An 18,494-nucleotide genomic window follows, 5' to 3' on the forward strand; every position below is an offset into this window, starting at 1 on the left:
CTTTTCACATTTACATTTCACTTAGGAATTCAGGGCATTTACTACAAATGAGGTGTACCTAGTCTTGATCTTTTATATACAAAGATTTATTTTAAAAATAGCTTGATTGCAAAATAAGTAATACACAAGGCAAACTGCAATAAAAGAAATGTTATTTACAAAAATTCCAGTAAGTTCAGATTGTTGGCTTGATAGAAGTAACAGTGAAAGCTTGCTGAATGCTTTCAACTGTTACCATCTTCAAATACAAAAAACAGTGGCTAAAATTTTTTGGTCATTATAAGACAGTCATGATAAAAATCTCAAAGTATCGCCAAGCAATTAAAACTGGAAGTGCTAATAAGCATAAACTGACTGTTATTCTGGTGAAATCAAATCTAAACTGGCTACGTGTCTCATTGTAGGCCTTCCATGGGGGCAGTTCCAGGGATGTTCAATCTCGCCCATATGGGTGACCAGCTTCCTCATCTCCTGCTTATTCAGTGCAGTTCCAATCATCACCTGCAAATAAAGACAGAAAAAAATCCAGTGATTACTTTCTTTCCCCATTTTGACATCTGTTGCATAGCAAGTACAACAGCCAATAAGTAATGTGCAATGCACTGAAAATAGAAAGACCTATAACATGATCAGAAGACAAAATACAAATAGCTATGTTTGTAAGCGCACTAGTTTTTGTCGTATTTGTTTCAAACTAACAGAAATGCTTCCCAATTTACATTAGGCAAAAATATAAGGAACATGAAGGAGGTTAGATGCTGATACCTAGCGGTGAAGACATTTCCCCTGCAATATGTATTTACAGATACAACAACATAAATAGTTCCATGGAATAGACTGTATTTATTTGAAAAGAAACATCCAGCACAGTACTTACCGACTTTCTGCAAGCTCGAGAAGCAAACATCTGTCTGACCCTAGAGGGCCTACACATGACTCCAGGGCAGTCACTTAACATGAAAATCAGTTCATCTATGTCTTGTGGACCAAAAGTCCAGTTTTTGCTTGTTGGCAAGGAAATCAATTTAACTCTTTGAGTTACAGGAGCTGAAAGTTTAGTAAACAGAGGACCGTAAGAAATAACCTTCTGTCTGGAGAGACTTGAGAAACTACTTTGATACATTATATTAACTAAATCTTAGCATGTGTACAGATCACATTTACTGTCTTGTGACGGAAGCTATAAGCTAACCAAAACATTAACTGTAGCAAATATCCACTTGTTTCTAACAACATTAACAAGGAATTACTTGCAAACTGAAAAGCAGATTGATCTAACTTTCAAACTGTTCCGTTTCAAAGAGCTGAAGATATTTTGAGGTTATACGCTGACTACAAAATAATTAGGAATTCTTCGTTGTTAAGAGCTTAACACTTTTTTTTTGTTTTGTTTTAACCTAAAATGTTATTAAAAGTAAAGATTCTGAAATTAAAACGTAATGTGGAAAAATCCATAGTGACTTCCCAAATGTCAAAGTGATAACACACTGCTTCCACAATCCTTTCCTACAAAGCTCTGTGGGTTAAACAAGTATTATTCTTGCTTTATACGAGACACAATGAGGAGCTTTCTGGTTATGCAATTTGCTCAAGAGTACACAGCAAGTCAATGCTAAAGTCATTAAATAACGTCCTTCAGCTTTCTTTATATTGTCTATTAGTTTAAAATTACTAGATTTATCATTTGCCTACATCTAACCCTGTTGAGACCAGCACGTATTTTACTAATACAAAAGGATTTTAACGTAATGTATCCCGAAAATACTATTGAGCCATATAGTGACTCCAAACAGCCTACATCAACTTATTTAATCAAATCGGTTTAAGAGATAAACATTCAACTCTACAATGCTCTGTTAATAGTGTAACAGGTCACAAAATCTTAGTTCACTTAAGTTTACATACTATATTAATGCATATTATTTCAAAGTTTCTGGGAACTACCATAAGGATCTTTTACATAAGAAAGAGGAGAAAAAAAAATCTACGGACTTTCTTACTTCCAGTAGTTCTAGTCCAAACTCACCATTTTCATTTATGAAAAAATCAAATCCATTTTTTCTGAATATTTCCAGGTTTTCAATCAATACAGTTTCATTTACAGCAGTTAAATTAAGATTCTGAGGCCTAAAAGAGGGAAGAAAAAAAATATGGTATTGCACAGGTACATATTACAGACCACTTAAGCTAGGTATCAGAAACAATCTGACAGGAATACAGAGCTTTCTGTGGGAACGTTTCACTTCATTCACTGTAAAAAAACAAACAAACAAACAAACAAACACTCACTACTAAACAAATCACCTGGCTTCTAAGTGATACTTAGCAGAGTTAACAGCACTCCCTGCTGCCACAGCTATCTCCAACCTATATTAGTTGGTCTCCAAACTGTATTTTTCCACGCTTAACAAATTGCAGAGTAACATAAAAACCCCAACATGCAGTGGTCGATGACTGACTTCTTGCATATCTATAATTGTAATTTATCTTTGACTTACCATGTGAAGGTTGACTCTTAAATTATGTACAAGGCCTAAAAGATTTTTATATTTAAGTGTTTTGAATGTGTGAAGCGCTACATAACCATAAATAACTTTCTAAAACACTGAATTAAACTCAAGAAGTTATTATTGCTGACTCACTGAAAATACTTACACAATCAGCTTCTGACCTTGGAGGACAGTGTGTTGTTGTAACATCTCAAAGTTGTATTTCTCATCAGTAGCGTGTTGGTCGATTATGAAAAGATCAGAATTCAACTTTGCTATTATAAACCCTAAATTGAACTGGCCAATGATTTCCATTTTTGCAAACATTTCTTTACTGTATATAGAAGATATAAACAGATTACAAGTTACACCTCATGAGTTACCACATTAGACAGTGTAAAACTTGAAAATATCTTTCTCCCCCCCTGCTGAGAACACGTCGTATACAAGAAAAAAACAAAAAAAAAAAACAAAAAAAAACCCCCACACTCCTTTAAGCAGGATACGAACATGAAAAAGAACAGTCAACACCAGATTCCAGATCACTGCTGATACCATTTCTGACTGAACAGAACCCATCGTAAAGACAGGACGTGCTCAGCATTCTCTCATTTTTCACACAGCCACTGGTGATGATAAGATTAGGAACGGGCAACACAGCGACAGTCCAAATGAATAACACTGAAGGCAACATCATGGTTTTAAATTAAGGCAGCTGACACGCTTTCTTTTGCAAAAAGGCAGCTTTCATAGCACTCATTTATTAGCAACATTCATGAGTCATACACCTTTAGTGTCCACTGACCATCTGAATGGAACGTATTTTCACAGCCACACCTCACCAAATTTCAATTTCACACAAGGGAGAAATACAAATTATAGATAAGAACACGCTGAATACATTCTATCACAAATTTCTTATTTCTCTGACCACACAGCATATTATAAGTGTTAACTAAAACAAATCTATGATGTCTGGGGCCTTCTTTTTATTGTCTTTTTTCACACTCTGTTTGCATTTAGTTCAAACAGCTGCAGACCTCTGTCAGGTGAAAGAGCGTGCCAAAATGATGGCTTAAAGGTGTATGTTACATAAAAGATGTCTCCAAAATTAACAAGTAGATGTAAGCCTCTCCTCACCCACATCAAGACAGTTCTTGTATTTTTCCTCAACTATTTTTAGTAATTGGTTGTTATTATAATAACAAGTTAAGAAGGTGAAAATACCTGATCTCTTTTCTTAATTCATCTTCTGCTACTTTATTTTCTCCAGGACTAATTTTTGCTTTAAATCTTCTATAATTCCGTGTTTCTGTCCTTTTCTGTTGCTGCTGTATTACCTTTTTTACATTTTCTGCTAAAACCTTCATAGAGAATTCAAGCGGTACAGTCTTCTTTTTAACTTCTACTAATACATCAACGCTTGCCACATAGTTCTTAGTCTTCTTCACTTCAGGACATCTATTTGCCTTTAAATCACCTGCTTCGCTTTTAAAACACTTTTTGCTTGGGGAAGAGCTACTGGCGATTTGAGATAACTTATCTGGATTATTCCAGTCATTCACTTGGTTTAACTCACGCACAGTGCCCAAGAACTGAACATCACATTCCAATGACTTCTCACTCTGTCCAGCAGTTTTAAGACATTGGTTTTGAAGTTCCTCTTTTGAGTTACAGAATTCTTCTTCAGGAGAATTAGTTATTCTTTCACTGCTGATGCAGCTCCCAACTTCTGGTGTACTATACCCAACATCTGACTCAGCAGAGGTACTACAGAATCCAGAATCTGTATTATCTTCTAATTTTCTCAGATACCTGCTTGTAATTGACATCTTTGACTCCATTTCACAACAACTCTCAGACTCCTCACTCAGGACAGCCTTTTGAGTGTGTACAGGACTCAAAGTGGTATCAAATGACAGAAGTCGTCTGGGGGAGCTGTGCTGCTGTTTTACCTTTTTAGGGCTTCGAAAATTACTCTCTGTCATTTGATGGAGAGAGAATGACTCCCTTAATCTGGCTAGAGTCGTTATTTTGTTTCCTTCACTGCTTGGATTTTGAGTTTCAGAGTCAGGCAGTATTTCTACCTGAGGGCTTTCTAGCTCTTCAGGAAGAGTCCTCTTCAAGTTGCCTAATAAAAACAGAATAAAGGATATTTTAAGATTTTAACTTAAGCATAACTGTCAGGGGTGGGGAGGGAAGAACTGTATGATGCGTTTTTGTGAATGGAACAAAAGGAGGTGTAGAAAAATAATCAACTCCTCAAATGAACCCTTAAGCTTCAGACCACAACTAAGCGTGGGACTGAAATACATTACTATCTGGATAAGCAGTTACATCTTTAAGAAAGTAAAGCAACAAAAAACAACAACAAAAAATCAGTTTCTACTGTCAAATAGGCAAGTAGTTTCTCAGCAACTAAAACTACCAAAGTTGTTATTATCTTTATGGTATTTGTGTGAATGAATTTGAAGTCTCATTTTAAATTGGAACAGCGATAAACCCAACCAGAACCCTTAATGATAATTTCAAAAGAGCTTAACGACGGAACGACAAAGAAAGGTGAATTGCTGTTACGCTTTAATGGTCACTGTAAAAGTCCATTGGAAAGGAATCAAACAGTTAGAACAACAGATACATGGATTGACAGTCGGCAAACGAAGTTGCCAAATTATCCACAAATCACAACACTTAATTTTACTACAGGCAAACTTAAAATAATAGTAAGAATCAGGCTGCACCTGATTTTATACATCATCAGTAAAAGAGGAAACTAGAGAAACTTTTGTTTAAAGAAAAGCAGGATGAGGATGATGTGTCATTACAAAGTATTATCTAGATCTTGGAAAATAATACACTGATGCGAGAATCGGTGATTTCTGTAGTTAGCATAAAGCAATGCATCTTAAAAAAGAAAAGATTTGTACTTAAAAATCTGAAGTTTTATTTGTTCTGTTAATGAGACTTTATCCATTCTGCCAGAAGGATATTTAAATAAATGTTGTTCCTGTCCAATATTCCTCACCCTAGCTTTTTAAAGTCAGCTCATGAGCTCTTAGTAAGCATCCTGACATCCTCCACCGCATTTAAAAGGATGTCCTTAAAAAAAGGAAAGAAAGAAAAAAGTATGACATTCCAGATACTTCTATGGCTAAAAACAGAACACAGCAACAGGAGGGAAAGAATACTGTATACATCTCCCCATCCCCTCCTCTGAAACACAAATCTTTTCCCAAAATCTTGGGAAGAATCTCTTTTCCAAACATTATCAATTAATTTTGTTTTTAACTTTTCCCCCTAAATTCGACTGTAAATCACTTAATAGATTAGGATCCTCTATCATTATTTAATGCTAACAACAACATTACAGCCAGAATGTAAGCAACATATGAGAAATTTGCCCTGACAGATGTGTCAATTAAAAACACATTAAGAAATTACAGAAATATCTGGCTGTTAAAACACACGTTTCCATTCTCAATTCTCTAGCATATACCATACAAAAAAAAAAAAATGTTCACATTTGGCATTAGTCCTACCTGCAACGTCCGGAAGTTTCTGATTGACATTCAGTTTGTTAACATCGCTACGAAACATCTCTATCAGAGAAGTTTTTAAAATTGCTAATAGAAATTTCTCTTCCTGCAGTAAAATTTGCCTTTTGTCTGGAGTTATATTGATATCAACACACTCTAAAATCAAAAGAAAAACAACTACATTAGAGATGACATTTTTTATTTATAAATATATATAAAAATTGCTTCTTCCACCCTTGGATTATGGTTTTCTGCTCATTCGCCCTCCATTTTTATTTCACGGGATTAAAAACAAAGCAACAGTTAACTTCCACAGTATGTCTGCAAAATAGCTGTTAATTCTTTCAATATTCCAGCAAACAAAAGAGTAGTTAATTCCATGCAATAACATGATTTTTCATTGTCCTATATTTAAGCTAGTCACAAGAATGCTTTTTTCTCACTACTTGAGATTAAGGTTACTTCTGAGTATAGAAAAAGTGAAACCATAGCTAGACGCTGTTTTCCCGTCAGCAATTGTAGATCAAAAAAACACCACCACACTGCGATATGTAAGCATTCATATAAATAAAGGTTGCAATATTCTCAATAATACTTTTAATATCAATATTATCCATAGTAAGTTTTAGACTTTACAGAAGTTACTAAAAATTATTCAAAACTCACCAGAATCTACACAAATGTTAAGAACAATAAATGGATACTGGTGCTTATTGTATAAGTGATAAACTTCATTCACAAGCTTGGCAACCTGTGGGTGGGTGGGGGGGGAGAGGGCAGGGGGAAGAGACAAAAATGAATAAATAAAGGGTACTATCTTCTACTTCCCACCAGCATGTGTTACGTAACCCCCGATGAAACAACTAACCTACTAAATCCTAATATATACGATTCAGCTTTCGTTCACACAAATAGATCCAATGAAGACAAACTTTAAGTAACAGTAACTATCAGCATCAAGCCAAAACCATGTACACTAGCACTAATCCAGTGACTTCTAGAGGATATCAAACAGGTCAGTGCTGCTACTGTAAAAATAAATAAATTGCACCTTTGCTGGATCACATGGACGTTGGTTGATAAAGAAAAACTGTCGGTCTGTTGCACTCCTTCCAACACCATGATCACAACGAGAAACAAAGCCCGTGATACTGTTGGATAATAATATAATAAGGGTAAGATAAAATGGAGGAGGAAGTCAAAAGATAAACTTTTCTGAGTCAGAGTATATTTCAGGGAAGAGTACTTTACAGGGGCTAAAAGCAACACTATTATACAGCATCAGCAAGTATGCATATTTATTTCCTATCCCAGTTCCTTGGCTAATAAAGCCTAGGTGTTCAGCTCTTAACAGTCCATCAGGAAGGAGAAAAAAGCAGTGTCCGATTTAAAAAGAAGCTGCAGTGATAGTTTTTCTGCTCTAAAGAAGGGATAGCTGTGAACTGGCATTGAAAATCAGATATTGATGTACTTATTTGCAAATCTCAGGTATAGCAAGTGGAAAAAAAAAAGTATATATTAAGTAAGAAAGTAAAAGGTATTTATACAAACTGATTCACATTCATCTCATATCATTTCCCAATAACACAGCTGAAGAAATACAGGCATAAACTAAGGATTCATTCATAAATTACAATTACTGAGAGCACTAACAGAACCGACTAACTCAACAGAAGATTACAGGAAGCTCAAACTAGCTAGAACATACAGAATACCAGTTCTGCTATTCCCTCTCATCTGACCAGCAACATTTTAATTCTGAATTGAATTTTTTTTCCCCCTCCAAGCAATGTTATTTCTCAGACTGCATACTAATGATCCACTGTGCTGGTCTCCGTTATTTTTATTACTACTAACCACCATACTTTTCATATATTTAAAAATTTTGAGTTATATTAAAATGCCACTGACAGTAGCGTTTACTTTTCTAATTACCTATAGAAATTTTGTGGCATGTCAGTAGTGTTGAGTCCGTATTCTTCACAAATAGTTTCATTAGGAGGTAGCTGAACAAATGGAATGAGGCTCTGCAACTGAGAGAAGGAAAAAAAACAAAAAACCCACATACACCTCTAATAGTCACTCCAACTAATACAAGAAGATTAGAATCAGATGCATTGAAACAAAAGGCTTTCCATTTATTTTTCTACATAGTTCAAATTTTATTCACCCACAGTGAAGTTATTAAACATTTATATATATTTTTCTATTCTGTATTATTTTTAATAATAACTTGATACAGAGGTAACTGATTATTTTTAAGTTTGCTGAGTAAGTCAAATTACCCAATACTCAAATTTAACCTACTAGAAAACAGTTACCCTGCTGAAGAGCCTCCACAGAAACAAAGCCTTAATGAATACCTCTTCTCATCCTTTGATATCACTTCTTCTGATTTAATTATTTCACATAGACCCATATTTTAAAACGTACTTAGACAGAAAAGTTAAATGAACAATTCAGTCTGGACTCTCCAGCTACATATGACCTAATCAAGTTTTATGCAATAGCAAAAGGCAAGAAGAGTGATAAAAGTTTCTTATTAAATTACGTTAGTACTATTAGTAAAGGTATGCTATTTGAATTACAAGTTATCAAAGCACAGATACGTTTACTACATTTTCCCAATTACGCCAGTATTAATTTTTCCTGTCGTTAGAGCACCTTCCACTGTTTTGGTAGATATTTGATATTATATAAACAGGGTATAAACTAAATATTTTATTCAGATAACCCTGAATTTTCAGCAATGCTTGTCACTGTCAGGCAATACCAAGTTGCACCTTCCATCTGGTCTTTCAGCCACAGCCTGAACAGGCTTTGAAATCACTACATGGGCACTGTGAAGGGAGGACGTGCTTTATCAACAACCAGCAGGTAGCCATCAACCACTCAATATACTTGTTGGTTGTACTATGTGGGTGTAGGAAGAGTGTTTTTACTGCTCTTACTCCTCTATGTTCTTCTAGAGGATAACAATTATTTTCATAGTTATTATTTAGAAGGCACCACAATCCATACCTCTACAGGAGCTGACTGCAATTCCCATTTAAAGGTTAACAATAAAGGAACTTAGTTTCAAAGGAAAGGGTTGCAAAAGCAACCTCTCAGTTTTCTATTCCCCAGTTAAGACTTCTGCATCACAACTTTTATTTTTGATTTTTTTAATTGTTTGTTTTTGTGACATATAGACACTGGTGCCCATACCGACTTTCAAAAGCACAGATCAAGGACCTTCGCTTCTCAAAGGCCGTGACAAGAATTCATAAAACTGCCTTCAGATAGGGTCAATGCTTAAAATATCTCTCTTGTATCATTTCTCTTCCATCAAAACATGTGTCCTCTAAGCAGATTCAGATTCTGAAGCAGATTCAGATTCTGAAGCAGATTCAGAAACTTCAGGGGAACACAGAGACTACACTGTCTCTCCTTTTTCAACCTGTAGGGTGTGCTGGAATATAACACATGCTCCAACCTCTTCTGCTTTTAATAGTTTCCTGCATCCTCTCTATTATTAGATCTTAAAACTCTTTCTCTCCAGCTACATTATCTCCCTTTTCAATAGTAAGTAATACCTGTTTTTGCCCAAATACTGCTCCGATGTTTTCCTTTAAGCTAGGACTTCCAGTAGTGGATACCACAGGATTTTTTTTCCCTTGGCCAACTTGATTAGTGCAGTTAATACGAACTCCTTTTGAAACAATACAGTATGCTTGCAATATCTGGACCATTTTTGCATATTCCTATTAAAGAAACAAAAATGTTCACATTTATATGAAACGTCTCTTAAAAAAAAGTCTGAACAGCACATTCTGTATTTTCATGAAATATAACCCCCTTTTGGAGATAGAAAAGTTTATCCTTTCAAAACGTTTACAAACCAGATTTAAAAAAAAAAAGTCATATGTGAAAAATAGTGCCTTTAAAAACAAATAACTTCTTTACAAGATAATATTAAGTAATTTACAAAACAGCATTCACGAATCTAAGAACGTGCAAAGATGACCATGATCTTGAATCTTTTCAACATCTGAAGATTTGAAACTGTACCTCTAAATCAGGTCATTTGCAAAACAGAAAAGGAAAACATATGGGAATGTTGTGTTTTTATTTTACAAAGATACAAAATAGACATGAAACGGTCTGACAAAAAAAAAATTATCAATGTATTCTACAGAGAATAGTTCTCATTCAGTAATGAAAAAATCTGTGATATCACACTCCTTTAAAATAATAATTTCTGATCTAACCTACCTTTTTAATGTTTCTTTGAAATTCCTTATGCCGCACTGGCAAAGTATAGAATAACTGTTGTACGCTAACAGTTGTTCCTTGTTGTCGTGGATAAGGAGTTCTCTGAGTAATTTTACCGTTATGATCAAAAGTCAAACGAGTCCCAACCTTTGCAGACTTATGACAGGTAAAAATGGTAACATCACTAATGGAGGGAAAAGAGGCAACAGAATTACTCACTGAGCACTGTGTTTTCTTTTCCACTCCTTGTAACCCAATCAGGCATAGAAATTACACTAATACTGTGTATCTTTAATTAAAGCTAATTCTTCACCACAAAGATACAGTACTCTTCAGGTATGTTTTGAGGTAACAGTCTTTCTAGTTTTCCAAACTAAAATGGAAAATGTTTATTTGCATCTCTTTCATTTTTCTGATATAAAACGCAACACTGAAGCCTGGCTTTGTTTGGACAATACATTCTTCATACTAATACATTATACTAGAATATTCGCGGTGCACAGGACCGTGTAAAAAAGCCGTGCTATTTCAAATATATAGTTTGTGTGGGAAGATATTAAATACCATTTTAATGAGTTACAGACTATTAAACAGCACTTAGGCGTTACAGTGCTTTACATCTGAGGATCAGACACTTTTGCATGTACAAGAGTTCCATTCTGTAGAGACTTACATACATAAGTAATGCTGGATTTCATATACAAAAGGACCAATCAGATGCTTAGAACTGTGGAACAGTTTACACTGGAAAGGACATCAGGTCATCATGCAACCTACTGCTCAAAACAGAGCTAACAGAACTGGAAGTTTCCAAAGCCTCATTTTATCAATAATGGTAAACTGAGAAGTTGGTTTCCGTTATTTCTGTGCTTATAGTAAATTTCTAATAATAATAAGTTTAATACTATTACCTTAATGCACACAGTGAACTCAGAGCTTCACCTCGAAACCCAAATGTTTCAACATGCATTAGATCAGAAAAATCTTGTATCTTTGATGTATAGTGTTTCAGAGCTGGAGAAAGATATTTAAAATACATAATTTCACTTCTGTCTACAATGACATCAATTTAGGCAAGTAGATTTGGTATGCATCTCAAGGAGCAAAAAGTTTCTGTATAACTCATTGTATTTTACATAACTGTCAGAGACAAAATAATTAAACACTTAGCGCTTCCTATCCCCCTTTTCCTATATGTGGAGTCTCTTTAAAAAACACAGATTTACCTGTTATTCCATACTTGCACCAGAAACTAACAAAGCATATAGTATTATGGGTATTGGCACTACCACCTGCCTCAGAGGAGTATACGGTAGCTGTCTCAGACAGTGATGTACCTGTCAGAGATGTCACCATGCAAGAAAACAATTGCAGTCCCATGCTGTGCATGGTATACAGTAGACAGGTGTAAGTTTATTCCACTGTATTCACAGTTAACAAGGACTCATTCAACATTATCAGCACAGCACTAGTTGCCAGGCTCTGCTGGAGCCTCAGCACAGCGCAGACACAGAGCTAGTAACAGTGCCCCTGAACTTGCACTGTGCTGGAACATAGGTACCATATAAACACCGTGACCACATAAAGTTATTGAGTAAGTTATGGTGAAATGATCTCTATTCATTAAATGAAAAAAAGAAGTGGGTACTTTTGTTGTGATGGCTGGTTAGATTTGTCATACAGCATTGTTTCCGCTCCCAAATTTTGCATGACTTAAAAAGAGCAAATGGAAAATTTGAGAGTCAAACATACAACATCAAGTTCACCTTCAGCAAATATTCAAGCTTATAGTACACTTCTCAAAGTTAGTTACTTTCATAGTTTGACACCCTCAACTCAACATGAATGAATCTAAATGAACATTTAGGACCTTCTCTTCCATAATTATGGCTATTCTTTGTTCCACTTAAATACGCAATCAAATCAAAGACTACTTCTCAGCTACAAGTACTGTGACCGCACGAGCACTACAAAAGTCAAGTCTAGTTTTGCCCAAGTCGTGCTGGTGTTTTCGTCATTATATAAACGTCAAGCAGCTATTAAAAATGATTAAACTTAGGAAGGTGGAAAAAAGAACATACATGAATACTTTCAGAATGTCCAAATATAAGTTATGAGAAAGGTTCAACTTACTCAAGCCTTCAAAGTTCTCCTCTTCCACTCCACCTCCATTATCTGAAACTTCTATCAGTTCTGCTCCATAATCTTTAAGTTTTATATCTGCAAATTGTATTAATAAAAAGTATTTAATTCTGTATGTTCATAAATAATGTTCAGTATTAATTTTGTATTTTAAATAACTTTGTGAGACAACTACTTTCCATATCAAGTTGGGGGGGGGGGGAGGGGAGAAGAGGTTTTCCAAAGTTAGGGCAATTTAACACAAATCAATCTCAACTTTCAGATAGTCTGTCTTCCTTGTATTTTTGCCTGAAAGGAAGTTTTCCAATTGTAACAGTTATCATCAAGGCAGTTCTCTAGAAACCAAAACCCCGCCCTAACAGTCTACTAGCTCGAGGCCAGTACTGGCAGTAGCCATGCCCAATCATCCTAGCTGTGTAGGCCACATAACCCCTTTCCACCACTAAAAGAGCTACACAGAGTAACACAGGCAAAAATCATGTGCTTGCATGAACCCAGCTGGAGCCTGGGAATCTAAATGCTTTATTTATCCAAGCTATAATGCCACAGCGAACCTGCTTGGCCCAAATGTAAAGTATTTATACAGATTTGTTAATAGATGATCTATACTTTAAATATCTATATATACACACACACACACACACACATACTTAAAGTATATTATGCACCGTTCTGATAAAGTTACGGTGAGAAGAAGCTTACCAACATTGGTAGCTCCAGCATCCAGGCTGTTTTCCACCAACTCTTTCACCGCAGTACCTAGATTCAGGACAACCTGCCCCGAACAGATCTGATGAACGGACTTGCGGTCTATGGCCTTGATGGCTTTGGCCGGCTCCAGGCTTGGAAGAAGGGAAGGGAAGCAAAGAAGCAAGGCGTAAGAAGCAGGCGGTCACGCTCCACCACCCCTCGCTCGTCCCTTCCTCTCAACCGGCACCCAAGGGTGGGGGGAAGGGGCAAGGGGTGCCTCCCAATGCGGGCGCCCAAGAGGTCCCCCCCGAGGGAGAGCCGGGAGCCCAGCGGCGGCCGTGACCGCGCCGACGACCAGGGCCCGGCGGATGGGCCCAGGGCGGCGGAGCGAGGCCTGGGGCCTGTCATGAGGAGCAGCCGGGGGCGGGGGGAGGAAGGGGGGTGCGGCTCGGGCAGAGGAGCCCCAGGCGGGGCCGCTCCAGCCCGCCGCAGCGAGGGGCGCTCACCAGGGCGCGGGCGCGGGCACGTCCGCCTCCATGGGGCTCCCGGCGGCGGCGGCCGGCAGCCGCCGGGCCCAGCGCCTCCTCCTCAGCGCCGCTCTCCCCTCAGCGACCCCTCTCCTGCAAGCTCCATCCTCACTCAGTCATTGGTGGCTGGAGAAAAGCGCCGTCCAATCCTCAGCAAGGTTTCACCTTCACTGATAGCTATTGGCCTATAGGACTACCCAATCAGGACTAGGACCCGCACCTCTTTGCCCTACGAGGATTCGCTTGAGGGATCAATGGCTCGCGCTGGCCAATAGAAAGAAGACAAGGCGACGGTGAGGAGGCGTGGCTTTGGATTGGACCACCGGCGAGTCAATCAGGAGCCGCGCTGCGCCGCGGCCCAATAGGGAGCGGCCGGCAGGCGGGAGGGCGGGCCCAGCGGCTGGCTGAGCGGCTGAGGCGGCGCGGCGGGCCGGTGCCGCCATGCCCATGTACAAGGTGCGGCCCCTGCACGGGGCCCCCGGCGCGGTGCTGGCCGAGCAGCTGCCCGCCTGCATGTACCGGCTGCCCAACCTGCACCGCAGCCCGCCGCCCGCCGCGCCTCCGCGCCAGGTAGGAGCCCGGGGCCCGCCGCGGCCGCCGCAGCGCTGCCCTCGCGGCCTAGGCCGGGGGGCCGCCCGCCGCTCGCAGGAGCCGCCAGCCGAGGGGACCGCGCTCCCCGCGCCCTCCTGTCGCACCTGCTCCGTGGGGGCTCCGTAAAGGCTAAACAAGCTCAGCTTTTCCAGGGTTTTCTTAGTGTTATTTTAAAGCTTTCTGTAACTGCCGTCTAGCTTCCCTCGGCTCTCTGCAGTTTATCTCTCTATCCTATATTTAATATATATATATATATAATATATATATAAAGGAGCAAAAAAGTATATATACCAAAAAAGTGTGTGTGTGTGTGTGTATATATATATGTACACACATACTTTTTTTTTTTTTTTTTAGGCGGCTGGACGTGGCTCCCCCTCTCCCCCCCCCCCCCCCCCCCCCCCCGCGCTCAGAGCGGCTCAGATACTCGCCACGTCCCAGCAGGCGTTGTCCTTTTCTGCTGCATCATCGTCATTCCCCTGGCTCGGATTTACTTTGATTCTTTTTGGCTGTTGAAATAGGCACTAGCCAGCTACACGCCTTCTGGCTGTACCCTCAATTCCTCCTTTCTATTGAGAAAAAAAAAAAAGGTTCAGAAACGCCAAATAGTACATTACATTAATCTAGTTGGGTTTAGTCTGTTGCTCCGATGTCAGGAACGGGTTGAATTCTGTCGCTCTCTTCCAGAGCGCCCCGGGGCCTTTTTTGCTTGATGCCATCTATGTTTTAAGTGTACGCTCGCTATGCCATCATCCAACTTGCCAGTGAAAACACTGAGTAGGACTAGACTTGGGGCAGGACCTCATAGGAACGCTCGCTGTGACGCGCTCCCATTGCAACAGCGAAATGTTAACCACCGCTCTCCTTTGGAAGTGGTTTTTATTTCACGTAATTGTGTGTTTGGCAGACGTGTTCACTTAGGAAGTGTTTCTGTATCTTATCTCTGAGAATACTGCGTAAGCTAGTATCAGATTTTTGCTTAGGATACCTTATTTGTTATCTCTTTATCCATTAAACAGAAAGAAGGAAGTTTGGTTGTTTGGGTGGGTTTCTTTAATGGCCTTAGTTAGGATGCTTAGAAATTGATTAAAAGATTTGTCTTTAACTTTATTGTAAGTTTATGCACCTAAAACCTCGCACAGAAATGTATTCTCCATCTTTTGAAGAGGTATCATTGTAAGATGGGAGACTTTTAAGTGGAAAATTGAGATAACAAAAAGATACATTGGGATTAACATGTAACAATTATAGACAAAGCTACTCACATATGATAAAATTCGATTCTTTCCAGGAAACAATGCTCCAAAATCCATCGTCTTTTTTTTTTTTTTTTTTTTTCTCTGAAAGCTTTATTCTCTGAAACAAAGAATGACTGTAAGGACTAATCTCATATGATATACCACCCATCTAAACTTGCAGGTTTCCTTTATTTATGTTAAATATCTGAGTTCCTAAGAAAGTTTCTGTTTCGCAGCCTCAACATACAATCTTCCATCAGTCTGTTCATTTGGGTTAAAAAGAATTCTGACAAGCTAACTTGGCCTGTTAGGTTTTTTATTAGCTATTCGGTACTAATTTTAAATTTGTGTAGTTCTGTGGTTGCGGTCTCATTTTTAGTAAGTTTTGGAGTCATCTCTATGTGTAGCTAGCAGTTTTTAAAAAAGATCATTTAAGCAGGAAGATTTTCAAAGTTTGTTTAAATGAGACAGAGCCTATCTTTCACCATGTTCATACTGAGAAAGAAAAGGGACAGCTAACACACAGAAGACCATGGTATCCCATGATGTGGGCTTGATTTGAGTAATATTTAAATTCTTTCAAAACTTCCTGTCAAGTGAGCTATGCACTATTTTGAGTTGAGTGAACAGTATAATGTGAAAATTTTTCCCCTCATCTAGGAAGAAGTTGACCCATCCCTTCAAGCACTTGAATCTCGCCAAGAAGAGATCCTAAAACGCTTGTATGAACTGAAGAGCGCTGTTGATGGTCTCTCAAAGATGATACAAACTCCAGATGCTGACTTTGATGTAACTAACATCATTCAAACTGATGATCATTCTCCTCTGACAGCAAATGCAGATTTAGATTTGATGCTTGGAAGGGTAAGTTTAATTTAGCATATACAGTGATAGGGGTTTTTGTTTGTTTTTGTTTGTTTGGTTGGTTGGTTTTTTTTTCCCCCCTCAGATCTTCAGGGGTAAAAGGGCTGCATTAAAACTTGGGACATTCAAACTCAATATACAAGTCTTATATTCTTACAGATAACCTACAACTACCCATTTATTTTGGGCACCCAGATTATAAATCCAAGCTAGAATAGCTAACTTTGAAATTATGATAGCTGATTTCTTCTTTGTTACTGGAAATTTAATCTTTGCCTTCAAATTGGACTAGAATTTAGCCCAATCACATTCTGTATTCTAGAATTGTATTACTGTTGAGGAAGGAAGATGTTTAAGTAAATCTTGAATGTCGAAACTCGAATCGCGTATCATTAGAATTTCGGACACACACAAGCATGATTATACGTTTTGGTGTAAAATAAAAAATCCAGTCTTGAATGTTTCATCTGTAAATTTGTCCTATCTGCTAAAAGTTTTACTTTTCTTGCAGGATTATGGTGCCCTGAAAGATATTGTAATCAATGCAAATCCTGCTCTACCTCCGTTGTCATTATTAGTACTACACAGTCTGCTTTGTGAACGCTATAAAATATTATCAGCTGTTCATACACATTCATCGGTGAAGAGCGTGCCAGAAAACCTCTTGAAATGCTTTGGTGAGCAGACTAAGCGGCAGCCACGTCAGGAATATCAGTTGGGTTTTACTCTCATTTGGAAGGATGGTAAGAACGAACTTATCTTAGATTGTAGATGAATACTTCAAAACAGTTAAGAAAATGAAACTTGTGCTAGAAAACCTTGACAAACAGATGCATTGGTGTTTTTTGCTGACACATGATGAACACGTACTGCAGATAAAACACTTCTGCTCTTCTTGCAAGCATGAACTTTATTTTTTATAGCTGTGAACAGTGGTGTGGACATACAGGAGGAAGATTCTTGTTTATGGATCACTGCTGTTAAAATAAACCTAGTATTTGAAAGATGGTTGTTTGAAAAAACACTTCTATACAAAAACCTGTGGGTACAGTTTTTGCAAATAACTGAGCTTACCAGAATAGAAATTAGGTGGGAGTTTGGGCTGAAGTTTGCCACAAACGAGTTTTTTTTGTGCCAGGTGCCTGCCTTAGTCTAAATGCTTAGACTAAGAAAACTGAGAACAGGTCATCAGGTTAATGATGTTGCTGACATCACAAATAAGTGCATCGTTATGTTACCACTATTTCTGACGAATCTATTTCTGATTATGGTTTTGGGGTATCCAAAATACCCCAAATATTTTTATATTAATAAAATAAAATAGGTTAATATTTTTAAATTACTTTATTATTTATTATTTTTAACCTATTAAATAGGTTAATATTTTTTTTCTTTTATTTCAGTTCCGAAGCCCCAGATGAAGTTTAGCATTCAAACAATGTGCCCTATTGAAGGAGAGGGGAACATTGCTAGATTTCTCTTCTCTCTGCTTGGCCAGAAGTACAGTGCAGTTACTTCAACTCTGATTGACAGCTGGGTTGATACAGCCATCTTCCAGCTAAAAGAAGGTAGCACTAAAGAAAAAGGAGCGGTCTTACGCTCTATGAACGCTGCCCTCGGCAAGACGTCTTGGTTGGTGGGAAATGAACTCACCGTAGCAGACATTGTCGCGTGGTGTGCACTTCAGCAGACAGGTAGTGCCAATGCTGCTCCAGCCAATGTGCAAAAATGGATGAAGTCATGTGAGAACTTGGCACCTTTCAGCTCTGTTATTAAGCTACTAAAGTAAGCATGTACTCTTTGTAATGGTGTAGTTTTAATGTTATTCCACCTTGTGCCTGCTGTAGTGGGTTGAGTCCCTTCTGAGATGCATTCAGGTACTACAGTTGGACAGAATTCTTAAACGAATAAAAACATTACAATTGTCTCTTGGGTGCAATCTTCCTTTTTTGTAACTGCAATGTGACAAGTGTGCTTATTTTAATGATTAAGAGGTATCTAACACAACCAACTAAATGTTGTATTTCTAACTTTTTCCTTACTCTGTTCTTCTCTGTAACTTGAAACGTTTGAGTATTTACACAAGTTAAATTGTACCATAGTGCAAGATGACTCCTTTTTACTGACTGGAGACCTATGACCTGAGGCAAAAGGAAGAATGGC

The 18,494-nt window shown here is 38.1% G+C and overlaps 2 protein-coding genes across 2 annotated transcripts; one reads left to right on the forward strand and one right to left on the reverse strand.

Annotated features, from left to right (window-relative positions):
* Positions 1–64: 64 nt before the first annotated feature.
* Positions 65–13,774, reverse strand: PMS2 (PMS1 homolog 2, mismatch repair system component). The gene is made up of 15 exons (XM_068908546.1): positions 13,618–13,774; positions 13,124–13,263; positions 12,413–12,499; positions 11,191–11,293; positions 10,280–10,463; positions 9,601–9,768; positions 7,961–8,058; positions 7,077–7,176; positions 6,692–6,776; positions 6,029–6,181; positions 3,717–4,620; positions 2,656–2,823; positions 2,027–2,127; positions 878–1,047; positions 65–501 (listed from the first exon to the last, which is right to left on the reverse strand). Exons 1-15 carry the CDS (start codon positions 13,647–13,649, stop codon positions 358–360), a joined length of 2,637 nt encoding a protein of 878 aa, XP_068764647.1. The 5' UTR covers positions 13,650–13,774; the 3' UTR covers positions 65–357.
* Positions 13,775–13,959: 185 nt separating this feature from the next.
* On the forward strand, positions 13,960–18,258 carry AIMP2 (aminoacyl tRNA synthetase complex interacting multifunctional protein 2). Its single transcript, XM_068908549.1, has 4 exons — positions 13,960–14,208; positions 16,128–16,331; positions 16,843–17,074; positions 17,735–18,258. The coding sequence occupies exons 1-4, from the start codon at positions 14,080–14,082 to the stop codon at positions 18,118–18,120; spliced, it is 951 nt and encodes a 316-aa protein (XP_068764650.1). The 5' UTR covers positions 13,960–14,079; the 3' UTR covers positions 18,121–18,258.
* Positions 18,259–18,494: the final 236 nt, after the last annotated feature.

The sequence above is a fragment of the Struthio camelus genome, chromosome 15, assembly GCF_040807025.1.
Source record: "Struthio camelus isolate bStrCam1 chromosome 15, bStrCam1.hap1, whole genome shotgun sequence".
Classification (NCBI taxonomy): domain Eukaryota; kingdom Metazoa; phylum Chordata; class Aves; order Struthioniformes; family Struthionidae; genus Struthio; species Struthio camelus.